Source organism: Pan troglodytes, chromosome 7, assembly GCF_028858775.2.
Source record: "Pan troglodytes isolate AG18354 chromosome 7, NHGRI_mPanTro3-v2.0_pri, whole genome shotgun sequence".
Lineage (NCBI taxonomy): Eukaryota > Metazoa > Chordata > Mammalia > Primates > Hominidae > Pan > Pan troglodytes.
Window position 1 is genome coordinate 18,472,901 of NC_072405.2, and position 12,292 is coordinate 18,485,192.

The 12,292-nt window shown below is 54.7% G+C and overlaps 2 protein-coding genes across 2 annotated transcripts; both read left to right on the plus strand.

Annotated features, from left to right (window-relative positions):
• The first annotated feature begins 333 nt into the window (after positions 1 to 333).
• LOC129135814 (protein FAM90A15) lies at positions 334 to 3,355 on the plus strand. Its single transcript, XM_054657626.2, has 4 exons — positions 334 to 467; positions 962 to 1,161; positions 1,620 to 1,728; positions 2,393 to 3,355. Exons 1-4 carry the CDS (start codon positions 345 to 347, stop codon positions 3,353 to 3,355), a joined length of 1,395 nt encoding a protein of 464 aa, XP_054513601.1. The 5' UTR covers positions 334 to 344.
• Positions 3,356 to 7,943: 4,588 nt separating this feature from the next.
• Positions 7,944 to 11,562, plus strand: LOC129135815 (protein FAM90A15). The gene is made up of 4 exons (XM_054657627.2): positions 7,944 to 8,122; positions 8,617 to 8,816; positions 9,275 to 9,383; positions 10,048 to 11,562. The coding sequence occupies exons 1-4, from the start codon at positions 8,000 to 8,002 to the stop codon at positions 11,008 to 11,010; spliced, it is 1,395 nt and encodes a 464-aa protein (XP_054513602.1). The 5' UTR covers positions 7,944 to 7,999; the 3' UTR covers positions 11,011 to 11,562.
• The last annotated feature ends 730 nt before the right edge of the window (positions 11,563 to 12,292 follow it).

Here is a 12,292-nt window from a genome sequence, read left to right on the forward strand (position 1 = left end):
TCCAGTCTCCAGAATCAGTTGCTTGTTTGGGGTTGAAAGCTCAACTCCCCATACCTAGGCCACGGGCCCTGTGGCAGGTGCGGTTTACTCTTGGACTAGGTAGTCATGGCAGAGGAACACACAGTATCCGAGGATGCACACAGCACATTGTGTTCTACAGATTTGACCGACTGGTGGTGAGGTCTCCTCATGACCACACCGGCAGGGAGTTAGCAGGTGGCTTCCTGTGGGTGTGTGAATATCCAATGTGCTTAACCATCGACATGTGTGTGTTTGTGTGTGTTTCAGGTGACCCAACAGTCAACCCCTGAAAAAGGCGGTCACAAAACCCCCAGGCGACGAAGATGATGGCACGTCGGGACCCCAAATCTTGGGCCAAGAGACTGGTGAGAGCCCAGACCCTCCAGAAGCAGCGGAGGGCCCCAGTTGGGCCAAGGGCTCCCCCGCCCGATGAAGAAGATCCCAGGGTAAGTCTAGCCCTGGATCTCTTGGGTATCGGGGTGGGGGTGGGGACGGGGGGAGGGGGTGTCACACGGTCCTCAGAGACTGGGTTGGATTCCAAAGAGCTCTGTCACCACCACCCAGGTTGCTTTTCCCATCCAAGGTGGGCGTGGCTTGGGACCTTCTCCCCGGCCCGATAGGTCCCTTGAGAGACTCTTGGGGGCAACCTCCCTTTCTACTTAGAGTCCTGTGTAGCCACGTTTGGCTGTGTTGTTGACTTCGGGTTCACCGTCGTGCCCCTTGGAACCTTGAGTCCTTCCTTTCAGAGTTCCTCCGTCACGTGGGCTTTGGGAGGGAACATCGTATCCGAACTCTCCCAGCACTTAACGGCCCCCATGCCGGTGTCCCCTCTTTGGAATCCTTATTCAGCTCTGAATTCACAATCCGTCCCAATGTGGACGTGGGATCGCTGCCTGTGGCTTCAGCTCACTCACCGACATCACTTCCTTTCCACCCACAGCTCAAGTGCAAAAACTGCGGGGCCTTTGGCCACACGGCCAGAAGTACCAGGTGCCCCATGAAGTGCTGGAAGGCAGCCCTGGTTCCAGCGACCTTGGGGAAAAAGGAAGGGAAGGAAAACCTGAAACCATGGAAGCCCCAGGTTGAAGCCAACCCGGGGCCCTTGAACAAGGATAAGGGAGAGAAGGAAGAGAGACCAAGGTGAGCAGTGGGAGGGGTTTTCACCACTCTTAGGGTACTGCCTCCTAAGGACATGGTGTCTCTGCACCTGCACACCGTGTGCCTTTCCGTCTCCGGGCCAGGGAAGGAACGCTGCAGAGAAATAGGCCGGAGCTCCGTGTCCTCCGGGGTTCCACACCCAGGAGCTCCTTTGGCTCTGGGAGATTCAGGGACGGGGAGAGGCGGGGGCGCTTCGTGCAGGTTCCCCACGACAGGGGGAAAAGCGATGGAATCCAAATCACAGTCCTTAGTTGGGAAGCCTAGAGGGCCACCTGGGGGACGGGAAGGTTGGCACGTGAGGGAAGGTGCAGAGGCGGAAAGGGCACCAGATGTCCATTTCTGTATCACAAAACACGGAACGGGGCTGGGCCCCACACAGGGTTCTCCCTGTCTCCTGGGGAAAACCAGGGGGCACGGCCTGACCTTTTTCTGTTCTGCAGGCAACAAGACCCGCAGAGGAAGGCTCTCCTCCACATATTTTCTGGGAAACCTCCAGAGAAGCCGCTGCCGAATCGAAAAGGATCCACGGAATCTTCTGATTATCTGAGGGTGAGTGTCACCCCGGGCCCCTGGTCCTTTTCTCCTCTAGGTCACCCTGGTTGATTTCCTTTCAGCTTCCCGTCTGCGGGAGGAAATCGGGGAACCCCTCTTTCTTGCCTTCTTGGGGTCAGGGACTCCACGATCCTTCCAGGTCAATTTGATTCCAGGCGAAGGCATCTGAAGATGCCGTATTTCCTGTTGCTTTCTTTCTGTCCAATTATGGCAAGCCTGCCAACAACATGTTCCTAGCGGCATGAGGAAATTAGTCCCTCAGAGGCCCCAAACGTGGAGAAGGCTAAACCCAGGAACATGCATGTGTTCAGAGAAGACGTCCTGAGTACCCTTGAGCCACCAACCTGCCTTCGGAAGGGCCTCAGTCCGTTCCACTTCATGGAAGGCTGAGTGGAGGCGCTTTGATCCAGTTAATGCCCAAGACGCGATCTTTTGAACAATGGTGTGCTTAGATCAGCTACACATAGCTCGAGAGCGCATCTTTCATGTGTCTTGTCCTGATCAGCACTCAAGTGGAGGGTCTGTCCCTACTTCCAAGGACCGCCTGTCGATACTGTACTAAGAATTTCATGGCGTGTGCACCTTGTCTTTGGATGTGCTTGATTTTCACGTTGGCTCCATGCGGAGGAACTTCTAACCTGTGTTGTTTCCTCTCTTTCAGGTTGCAAGCGGGCCAATGCCGGTCCACACAACCAGTAAGAGGCCGCGCCTGGGCCCTGTCCTCGCTGATCGCTCAGCTACCGAAACGTCTGACAGGGGCTCCGTCTTGGCTTCGCCGTCTCCCCTCAGAAAAGCCAGTCTGAGCTCCTCCTCAAGTCTTGGACCAAAGGAAAGACAGACAGGGGCTGCGGCCGACATCCCTCAGCCTGCAGTCAGGCAGCAGGGCCCCGAGCCTCTCCTCGTGGTGAAGCCGACACACAGCAGCCCTGAGGGTGGCTGCCGAGAAGTTCCCCAGGCTGCCTCCAAAACCCACGGCCTGCTCCAGGCCATCAGACCCCAGGCACAGGACAAACGTCCTGCGGTGACCTCACAGCCCTGCCCGCCAGCCGCCACACACAGCTTGGGCCTAGGCTCCAATCTCAGCTTCGGGCCAGGAGCCAAGAGACCTGCCCAGGCTCGGATTCAGGCTTGCCTGAACTTCCCCAAGAAACCGAGACTGGGTCCCTTCCAGATCCCCGAAAGCGCCATCCAGGGAGGTGAGCTGGGGGCCCCGGAGAATCTCCAACCTCCGCCAGCCGCAACCGAACTTGGACCAAGTACGTCGCCCCAGATGGGCAGGAGGACACCCGCCCAGGTGCCCAGCGTCGACCGGCAGCCTCCGCACAGCAGACCTTGCCTGCCTACTGCCCAGGCCTGCACCATGTCCCATCACCCAGCGGCCAGCCATGATGGGGCCCAGCCTCTCACAGTGCTCTTCCGGAGACTGGAAAACGGACGCTGGAGCTCCAGCCTCCTGGCGGCCCCCTCATTTCACTCTCCTGAGAAGCCGGGAGCCTTCCTCGCTCAGAGCCCTCATGTGTCAGAGAAGTCTGAGGGTCCCCGTGTTCGTGTCCCACCGAGCGTCCTCTATGAGGACCTTCAGGTTTCCTCCTCCTCAGAGGACAGCGATTCTGACCTGGAGTGAGACTGCAGGTGGCAGGGGCTCCTTGGCCTCCAGCTCCCGTGACTTGGAGGGGACTGTGGGACTGAGGAGTGCAGAGCAGAGAGCAGACTCTGTGCGGTGACTCTGAAGCTCCCCGGCTGTGGCGCTTCTGTGGATGTGGGAGCCCAGGCCAGGCAGGGAGCAGATGCAGGGACTCTGCCTCATTGAATTCTGGTGAGGGACGTTGTAGTTCGCGTGGTTCTCCGGAAACGCGCCAGGAAAAGCTTCCGTGCCAGAGATTCGTTGCCTCAGAAACTGCGTGACGCGCAGGAGTCAGACTTCCGCTGGGACGTCAATAGGAAACTGGGGAATTACTGTGTATTTGCTCTCTAGATGACTGAATAAGGGAAAAGTTAGGGAACCCTGAGAGGTGCAGCCCTTCCGCTGTGCCCCGCCCTGAGAGCAGTGTTTCGGACGCTGGGAAGCGTGCTGTGCAGAGCGCTCTCGGGGTCTTTCCTCAGCCTCGAAAACTGGGCTGTGGAATGCCTTTGTACATGTGTGTGTTTAATTGGTTTTGAAGTGAATAAAATTCTCAAAAAGATGACATATTGTCTTTTGACTCTCATTCCGTGTTTGTGTTTAACTGATTTTCCGAGTGAAGGGGTGGCCTGCCCCTCCACACCTGTGGGTGTTTCTAGTCGGGTGGGATGAGAGACGGAGAGAAGAAATAAGACACAGAGACAAAGTATAGGGAGACAACAGTGGGTCCAGGGGACCGGCACTCAGCACACCAAGGACCTGCACCGGCACCGGCCTCTGAGTTCCCTCAGTTTTTATTGATTATGATTTTCATTATTTCAGCAAAAAGGAATGTAGTAGGAGAGCAGGGTGATAATAAGGAGAAGGTCAACAACAACAAAAACAAAACAAACAAAAAAAAACACACACGTGAGCCAAAGAATCTATATCATGACTAAGTTCAAGGGAAGGTACTATGCCTAGACATGCACGTAGGCCAGATTTATGTTTCTCTCCACCCAAACATCTCAGCGGAGTAAAGAATAACAAGGCAGCATTACTGCCAACACGTCTCGCCTCCCGCCACAGGGCAGCTTTTCTCCGAGCTCAGAGTTGAACAAATGTACGATCGGGCTTTACACCGAGACATTCAGTTCCCAGGGGCAAGCAGGAGACAGTGGCCTTCCTGCATCTCAACTGCAAGAGGCTTTCCTCTTTGACTAATCCACCTCAGCACAGACCCATTACGGGTGTCAGGCTGGGGGACAGTCAGGTCTTTCCCATCCCACGAGGCCATATTTCAGACTGTCACATGGGGAGAAACCTTGGACAATACCCTGTTTTCAAGGGCAGAGGTCCCTGTGGCTTTCCACGGTGCATTGTGCCCCTGGTTTATTGAGACTAGAGAATGGCAATGACTTTTACCAAGTATACTGCTCGTAAACATTTGGTTAACAAGGCACGCCCTGCACAGCCCTAGATCCCTTAAGCCTCGATGTTATACAACACAGGTTTTTGTGAGCTCCAAGTTGGGTCAAAGGGGCCGCGGCAAAGCTACAAATGATCAACATCTCAGCAAAGCAATTGTTTAAAGTACAGGTCTTTTTCAAAATGGAGTCTCTTATGTCTTCCCCTTCTACATAGACACAGTGACAGTCTGATCTCCCTTTCTTTACCCTACATCCAAGGGCTTGAACATTTCTTGACTTGTTGGCAATCCAAATCGTTATGTCTCCGAAACAGAGTTGACTGAGGGGACCGCAGGGCTGGGCAGGACCTTTGACTTCGTATACAACCACAGGAGCAAGAAAACCTCAGCCCCACTCTACTAACACGCACCTAGTAAAATTCCGCCAACCGAATCTCACCCACGCTAACACGTGGGGAGCGTTGCTTGCACCACGAGTCCCCATTTGGCTCAACCGCCGATGCCAAGTGTGTGGTTCCAGTTGCGACGGCCCCCCGTGAAGTGGCTTCCGGATGTGCGAATGAACCAGGCAGAGTTTCACTGGCCAAATAGACCCCAGCAAAGCTGAAGTCAACTCCCACATTTGGGATGTACTTCAGAGGTAAAACATTCATCCCGTCTTCTTTCCGGATGTCTGACACCGTGGTTCTCCCCCTGATCCTAAGAGTAGCTGAGGTAGAGACTCACTGAAAGATCTAGGCAGGGAGATCCCATCATGCACAGGCTCTCTCCATTCTCTGACCTGGGAACAACTCTGAGCAGGATTCCACATCTAGGGGGCCTCGGAACTGAGCGGGATTTTCTGAGACACACCAAATGGCTGCTCCCTTTCCGCCGCTGTTGAGGGTCGTTATCTGGATTATCCAGATCACCTAGAAAGTATCCGTATCCAGAATCAATAAGATCAACTCTCTGCTCCTCTGACAGCAGAAGGAGCAGGACCATAAGGAACCAAAGAGCGTGGAAGGAAACGATGTGACAGGAAAGCTCAGAGAACGGCCACAGGGGGTCGTCAGCAGGCCTTCCCACCTGAATCATGAATAATTAATGAAGCGCAAATCAAAGGGGACTCGAGTTTCAGCAGGAGCAATTCATCCAACGGGAGATCGCCGGAGGGCCAACACGATTGAGAGACTGGGAGCCGGGTGCAGTGTCAAAGGGGACGCGACTGGTTCCAAAGCTCAAGAACACCATGGGGTCACTTGGGCTACGTGAGAAAATGCCCCAGTGTGCTGGTTCATCATTCCGACTCCTGCCTGTCTCTTCCCGTCCAAGGAACATGGACCCTAAGTCGTGCAGCTGCAGATGACCATGGGCAGAATTAGGGGCCGTGGCACAAAAGTTCACCGACACGGGAGTTCCACAGAAGGTGCGGTGGATCTTCGCAAATCCAGAGACATGGCAATGGGACCCAGGGAATTAGAGCCTCACAGGCGTCCGGGACACTTTTCAGGCATAATGCCTGGAGTCGCAAGACGAGCTGAAAAAGGAGCCAGGCACTGAAGGACAAAGCGTTGTTGACTTTCCTCATCTGTGTTTCCCAGTGCGGTCCAATTCACGGTGGTTTCCAAGCGCCTCCTGGAGGAGAAAACACATGAGGGTGCGGTCAGGGTTCTCTGCTGACAGACTTACCTTGGGGAAGAAAGAGAAGCTCTGAAGATGGATCATGGCCGTGACTGCACGTCAAGGAGAATCTCCTTGATGACACTGAGGCCCACGTCGAGATAGACTAAATGTGGTCCAATTAAAAGGTGTCTATTTTACCACATTTTTTAAAACAAAACAAAACAAAACAAAACAAAAAGATGGAAAAGAAGACAGGGGTACAGGCACCAGTGTTACATGTCTGACGGGGAGCATCTATTCTTCAAAGCTTGCAGCTGTACACGTAGGTTTTAGAATGTCTGTCAGCAGTGGACACGATCTTAGAGTGGGCTGTGCAGATAGACCTTTCCAGGTCACGTAATTGGATTAAGTTAATTGCAATTAAGGTACAGGTAACTGATTAGGTTAGGGTACGTTCCATGTCAGGTGACCAGAGGCAGTATAAAAGGCAGCCTGGAAAGCAGAGGTCCCTCTCCGCCCCTTCCTCCGTCGTCCTGGATGCTGCATCGCTTCCAGCGGGGCTGCTCCAGCACCTGCCCATCTCAGCGCCAGCCGGGGAAAGCAAGTAGACGCGTAATTTCAGGTTAGTTTCACTGAACTATTGTTTTTTTCACGCAATCCCTGAGGGGTGTGGGGGTGGGGGGAAGAGACACAGGAGGCCGAAAGAAACCGATCACACTGGGGCTTGCTGGTGGGGAAGGATGTGTTCTCGTTACTAGTAATTCTTGCAACAGAAAACGAGAAAACATATCCGTCTCCACATGTGGGATAAGACCAAGATGGGAATGCGAAAAGAAATGTACTGCAGCATGCTGAATTGGTGGGTAAATGGAAAAAGGACTTTGGAAAAAAGGGTGGTTTGCCCTTCAGCCGTGTAAGACGTCGATGCGATGTGGCACTTGTTCCCCGTTTGTTCAGATGAATTCGTGTGGTATGCGTAAAATACCAGAAAAAATAAATAAGTAAAGAGGGGCTGGAGCTAAAGCCAAAAGGTAGAACAGGAAAGACCATCACCTGCTAGTGTGGTAGAGAGGAAGGTAACTTCTCTCTATGAATTTGTGTTTGGAAGTTGCCTAATGAAATGGCCAGAGTAGCGATTCAAGTTGTCACAGGAAGCATCCCTTATCCCTGACTTCAAACAGACCTGCCAAAGGGTGGCGCAAGCCATGCCCTGTGTCTTCGATCGTTCTGTCCGTCAAGGGAGATAGAATCACCGTGTCTTCTACCGGAGTGAATCGTGAGAGACCTAAGTCCAGTCTCCAGAATCAGTTGCTTGTTTGGGGTTGAAAGCTCAACTCCCCATACCTAGGCCACGGGCCCTGTGGCAGGTGCGGTTTACTCTTGGACTAGGTAGTCATGGCAGAGGAACACACAGTATCCGAGGATGCACACAGCACATTGTGTTCTACAGATTTGACCGACTGGTGGTGAGGTCTCCTCATGACCACACCGGCAGGGAGTTAGCAGGTGGCTTCCTGTGGGTGTGTGAATATCCAATGTGCTTAACCATCGACATGTGTGTGTTTGTGTGTGTTTCAGGTGACCCAACAGTCAACCCCTGAAAAAGGCGGTCACAAAACCCCCAGGCGACGAAGATGATGGCACGTCGGGACCCCAAATCTTGGGCCAAGAGACTGGTGAGAGCCCAGACCCTCCAGAAGCAGCGGAGGGCCCCAGTTGGGCCAAGGGCTCCCCCGCCCGATGAAGAAGATCCCAGGGTAAGTCTAGCCCTGGATCTCTTGGGTATCGGGGTGGGGGTGGGGAGGGGGGGAGGGGGTGTCACACGGTCCTCAGAGACTGGGTTGGATTCCAAAGAGCTCTGTCACCACCACCCAGGTTGCTTTTCCCATCCAAGGTGGGCGTGGCTTGGGACCTTCTCCCCGGCCCGATAGGTCCCTTGAGAGACTCTTGGGGGCAACCTCCCTTTCTACTTAGAGTCCTGTGTAGCCACGTTTGGCTGTGTTGTTGACTTCGGGTTCACCGTCGTGCCCCTTGGAACCTTGAGTCCTTCCTTTCAGAGTTCCTCCGTCACGTGGGCTTTGGGAGGGAACATCGTATCCGAACTCTCCCAGCACTTAACGGCCCCCATGCCGGTGTCCCCTCTTTGGAATCCTTATTCAGCTCTGAATTCACAATCCGTCCCAATGTGGACGTGGGATCGCTGCCTGTGGCTTCAGCTCACTCACCGACATCACTTCCTTTCCACCCACAGCTCAAGTGCAAAAACTGCGGGGCCTTTGGCCACACGGCCAGAAGTACCAGGTGCCCCATGAAGTGCTGGAAGGCAGCCCTGGTTCCAGCGACCTTGGGGAAAAAGGAAGGGAAGGAAAACCTGAAACCATGGAAGCCCCAGGTTGAAGCCAACCCGGGGCCCTTGAACAAGGATAAGGGAGAGAAGGAAGAGAGACCAAGGTGAGCAGTGGGAGGGGTTTTCACCACTCTTAGGGTACTGCCTCCTAAGGACATGGTGTCTCTGCACCTGCACACCGTGTGCCTTTCCGTCTCCGGGCCAGGGAAGGAACGCTGCAGAGAAATAGGCCGGAGCTCCGTGTCCTCCGGGGTTCCACACCCAGGAGCTCCTTTGGCTCTGGGAGAATCAGGGACGGGGAGAGGCGGGGGCGCTTCGTGCAGGTTCCCCACGACAGGGGGAAAAGCGATGGAATCCAAATCACAGTCCTTAGTTGGGAAGCCTAGAGGGCCACCTGGGGGACGGGAAGGTTGGCACGTGAGGGAAGGTGCAGAGGCGGAAAGGGCACCAGATGTCCATTTCTGTATCACAAAACACGGAACGGGGCTGGGCCCCACACAGGGTTCTCCCTGTCTCCTGGGGAAAACCAGGGGGCACGGCCTGACCTTTTTCTGTTCTGCAGGCAACAAGACCCGCAGAGGAAGGCTCTCCTCCACATATTTTCTGGGAAACCTCCAGAGAAGCCGCTGCCGAATCGAAAAGGATCCACGGAATCTTCTGATTATCTGAGGGTGAGTGTCACCCCGGGCCCCTGGTCCTTTTCTCCTCTAGGTCACCCTGGTTGATTTCCTTTCAGCTTCCCGTCTGCGGGAGGAAATCGGGGAACCCCTCTTTCTTGCCTTCTTGGGGTCAGGGACTCCACGATCCTTCCAGGTCAATTTGATTCCAGGCGAAGGCATCTGAAGATGCCGTATTTCCTGTTGCTTTCTTTCTGTCCAATTATGGCAAGCCTGCCAACAACATGTTCCTAGCGGCATGAGGAAATTAGTCCCTCAGAGGCCCCAAACGTGGAGAAGGCTAAACCCAGGAACATGCATGTGTTCAGAGAAGACGTCCTGAGTACCCTTGAGCCACCAACCTGCCTTCGGAAGGGCCTCAGTCCGTTCCACTTCATGGAAGGCTGAGTGGAGGCGCTTTGATCCAGTTAATGCCCAAGACGCGATCTTTTGAACAATGGTGTGCTTAGATCAGCTACACATAGCTCGAGAGCGCATCTTTCATGTGTCTTGTCCTGATCAGCACTCAAGTGGAGGGTCTGTCCCTACTTCCAAGGACCGCCTGTCGATACTGTACTAAGAATTTCATGGCGTGTGCACCTTGTCTTTGGATGTGCTTGATTTTCACGTTGGCTCCATGCGGAGGAACTTCTAACCTGTGTTGTTTCCTCTCTTTCAGGTTGCAAGCGGGCCAATGCCGGTCCACACAACCAGTAAGAGGCCGCGCCTGGGCCCTGTCCTCGCTGATCGCTCAGCTACCGAAACGTCTGACAGGGGCTCCGTCTTGGCTTCGCCGTCTCCCCTCAGAAAAGCCAGTCTGAGCTCCTCCTCAAGTCTTGGACCAAAGGAAAGACAGACAGGGGCTGCGGCCGACATCCCTCAGCCTGCAGTCAGGCAGCAGGGCCCCGAGCCTCTCCTCGTGGTGAAGCCGACACACAGCAGCCCTGAGGGTGGCTGCCGAGAAGTTCCCCAGGCTGCCTCCAAAACCCACGGCCTGCTCCAGGCCATCAGACCCCAGGCACAGGACAAACGTCCTGCGGTGACCTCACAGCCCTGCCCGCCAGCCGCCACACACAGCTTGGGCCTAGGCTCCAATCTCAGCTTCGGGCCAGGAGCCAAGAGACCTGCCCAGGCTCGGATTCAGGCTTGCCTGAACTTCCCCAAGAAACCGAGACTGGGTCCCTTCCAGATCCCCGAAAGCGCCATCCAGGGAGGTGAGCTGGGGGCCCCGGAGAATCTCCAACCTCCGCCAGCCGCAACCGAACTTGGACCAAGTACGTCGCCCCAGATGGGCAGGAGGACACCCGCCCAGGTGCCCAGCGTCGACCGGCAGCCTCCGCACAGCAGACCTTGCCTGCCTACTGCCCAGGCCTGCACCATGTCCCATCACCCAGCGGCCAGCCATGATGGGGCCCAGCCTCTCACAGTGCTCTTCCGGAGACTGGAAAACGGACGCTGGAGCTCCAGCCTCCTGGCGGCCCCCTCATTTCACTCTCCTGAGAAGCCGGGAGCCTTCCTCGCTCAGAGCCCTCATGTGTCAGAGAAGTCTGAGGGTCCCCGTGTTCGTGTCCCACCGAGCGTCCTCTATGAGGACCTTCAGGTTTCCTCCTCCTCAGAGGACAGCGATTCTGACCTGGAGTGAGACTGCAGGTGGCAGGGGCTCCTTGGCCTCCAGCTCCCGTGACTTGGAGGGGACTGTGGGACTGAGGAGTGCAGAGCAGAGAGCAGACTCTGTGCGGTGACTCCGAAGCTCCCCGGCTGTGGCGCTTCTGTGGATGTGGGAGCCCAGGCCAGGCAGGGAGCAGATGCAGGGACTCTGCCTCATTGAATTCTGGTGAGGGACGTTGTAGTTCGCGTGGTTCTCCGGAAACGCGCCAGGAAAAGCTTCCGTGCCAGAGATTCGTTGCCTCAGAAACTGCGTGACGCGCAGGAGTCAGACTTCCGCTGGGACGTCAATAGGAAACTGGGGAATTACTGTGTATTTGCTCTCTAGATGACTGAATAAGGGAAAAGTTAGGGAACCCTGAGAGGTGCAGCCCTTCCGCTGTGCCCCGCCCTGAGAGCAGTGTTTCGGACGCTGGGAAGCGTGCTGTGCAGAGCGCTCTCGGGGTCTTTCCTCAGCCTCGAAAACTGGGCTGTGGAATGCCTTTGTACATGTGTGTGTTTAATTGGTTTTGAAGTGAATAAAATTCTCAAAAAGATGACATATTGTCTTTTGACTCTCATTCCGTGTTTGTGTTTAACTGATTTTCCGAGTGAAGGGGTGGCCTGCCCCTCCACACCTGTGGGTGTTTCTAGTCGGGTGGGATGAGAGACGGAGAGAAGAAATAAGACACAGAGACAAAGTATAGGGAGACAACAGTGGGTCCAGGGGACCGGCACTCAGCACACCAAGGACCTGCACCGGCACCGGCCTCTGAGTTCCCTCAGTTTTTATTGATTATGATTTTCATTATTTCAGCAAAAAGGAATGTAGTAGGAGAGCAGGGTGATAATAAGGAGAAGGTCAACAACAAACAAACAAAAAAAAACCACACGTGAGCCAAAGAATCTATATCATGACTAAGTTCAAGGGAAGGTACTATGCCTGGACATGCACGTAGGCCAGATTTATGTTTCTCTCCACCCAAACATCTCAGCGGAGTAAAGAATAACTAGGCAGCATTACTGCCAACACGTCTCGCCTCCCGCCACAGGGCAGCTTTTCTCCGAGCTCAGAGTTGAACAAATGTACGATCGGGCTTTACACCGAGACATTCAGTTCCCAGGGGCAAGCAGGAGACAGTGGCCTTCCTGCATCTCAACTGCAAGAGGCTTTCCTCTTTGACTAATCCACCTCAGCACAGACCCATTACGGGTGTCAGGCTGGGGGACAGTCAGGTCTTTCCCATCCCACGAGGCCATATTTCAGACTGTCACATGGG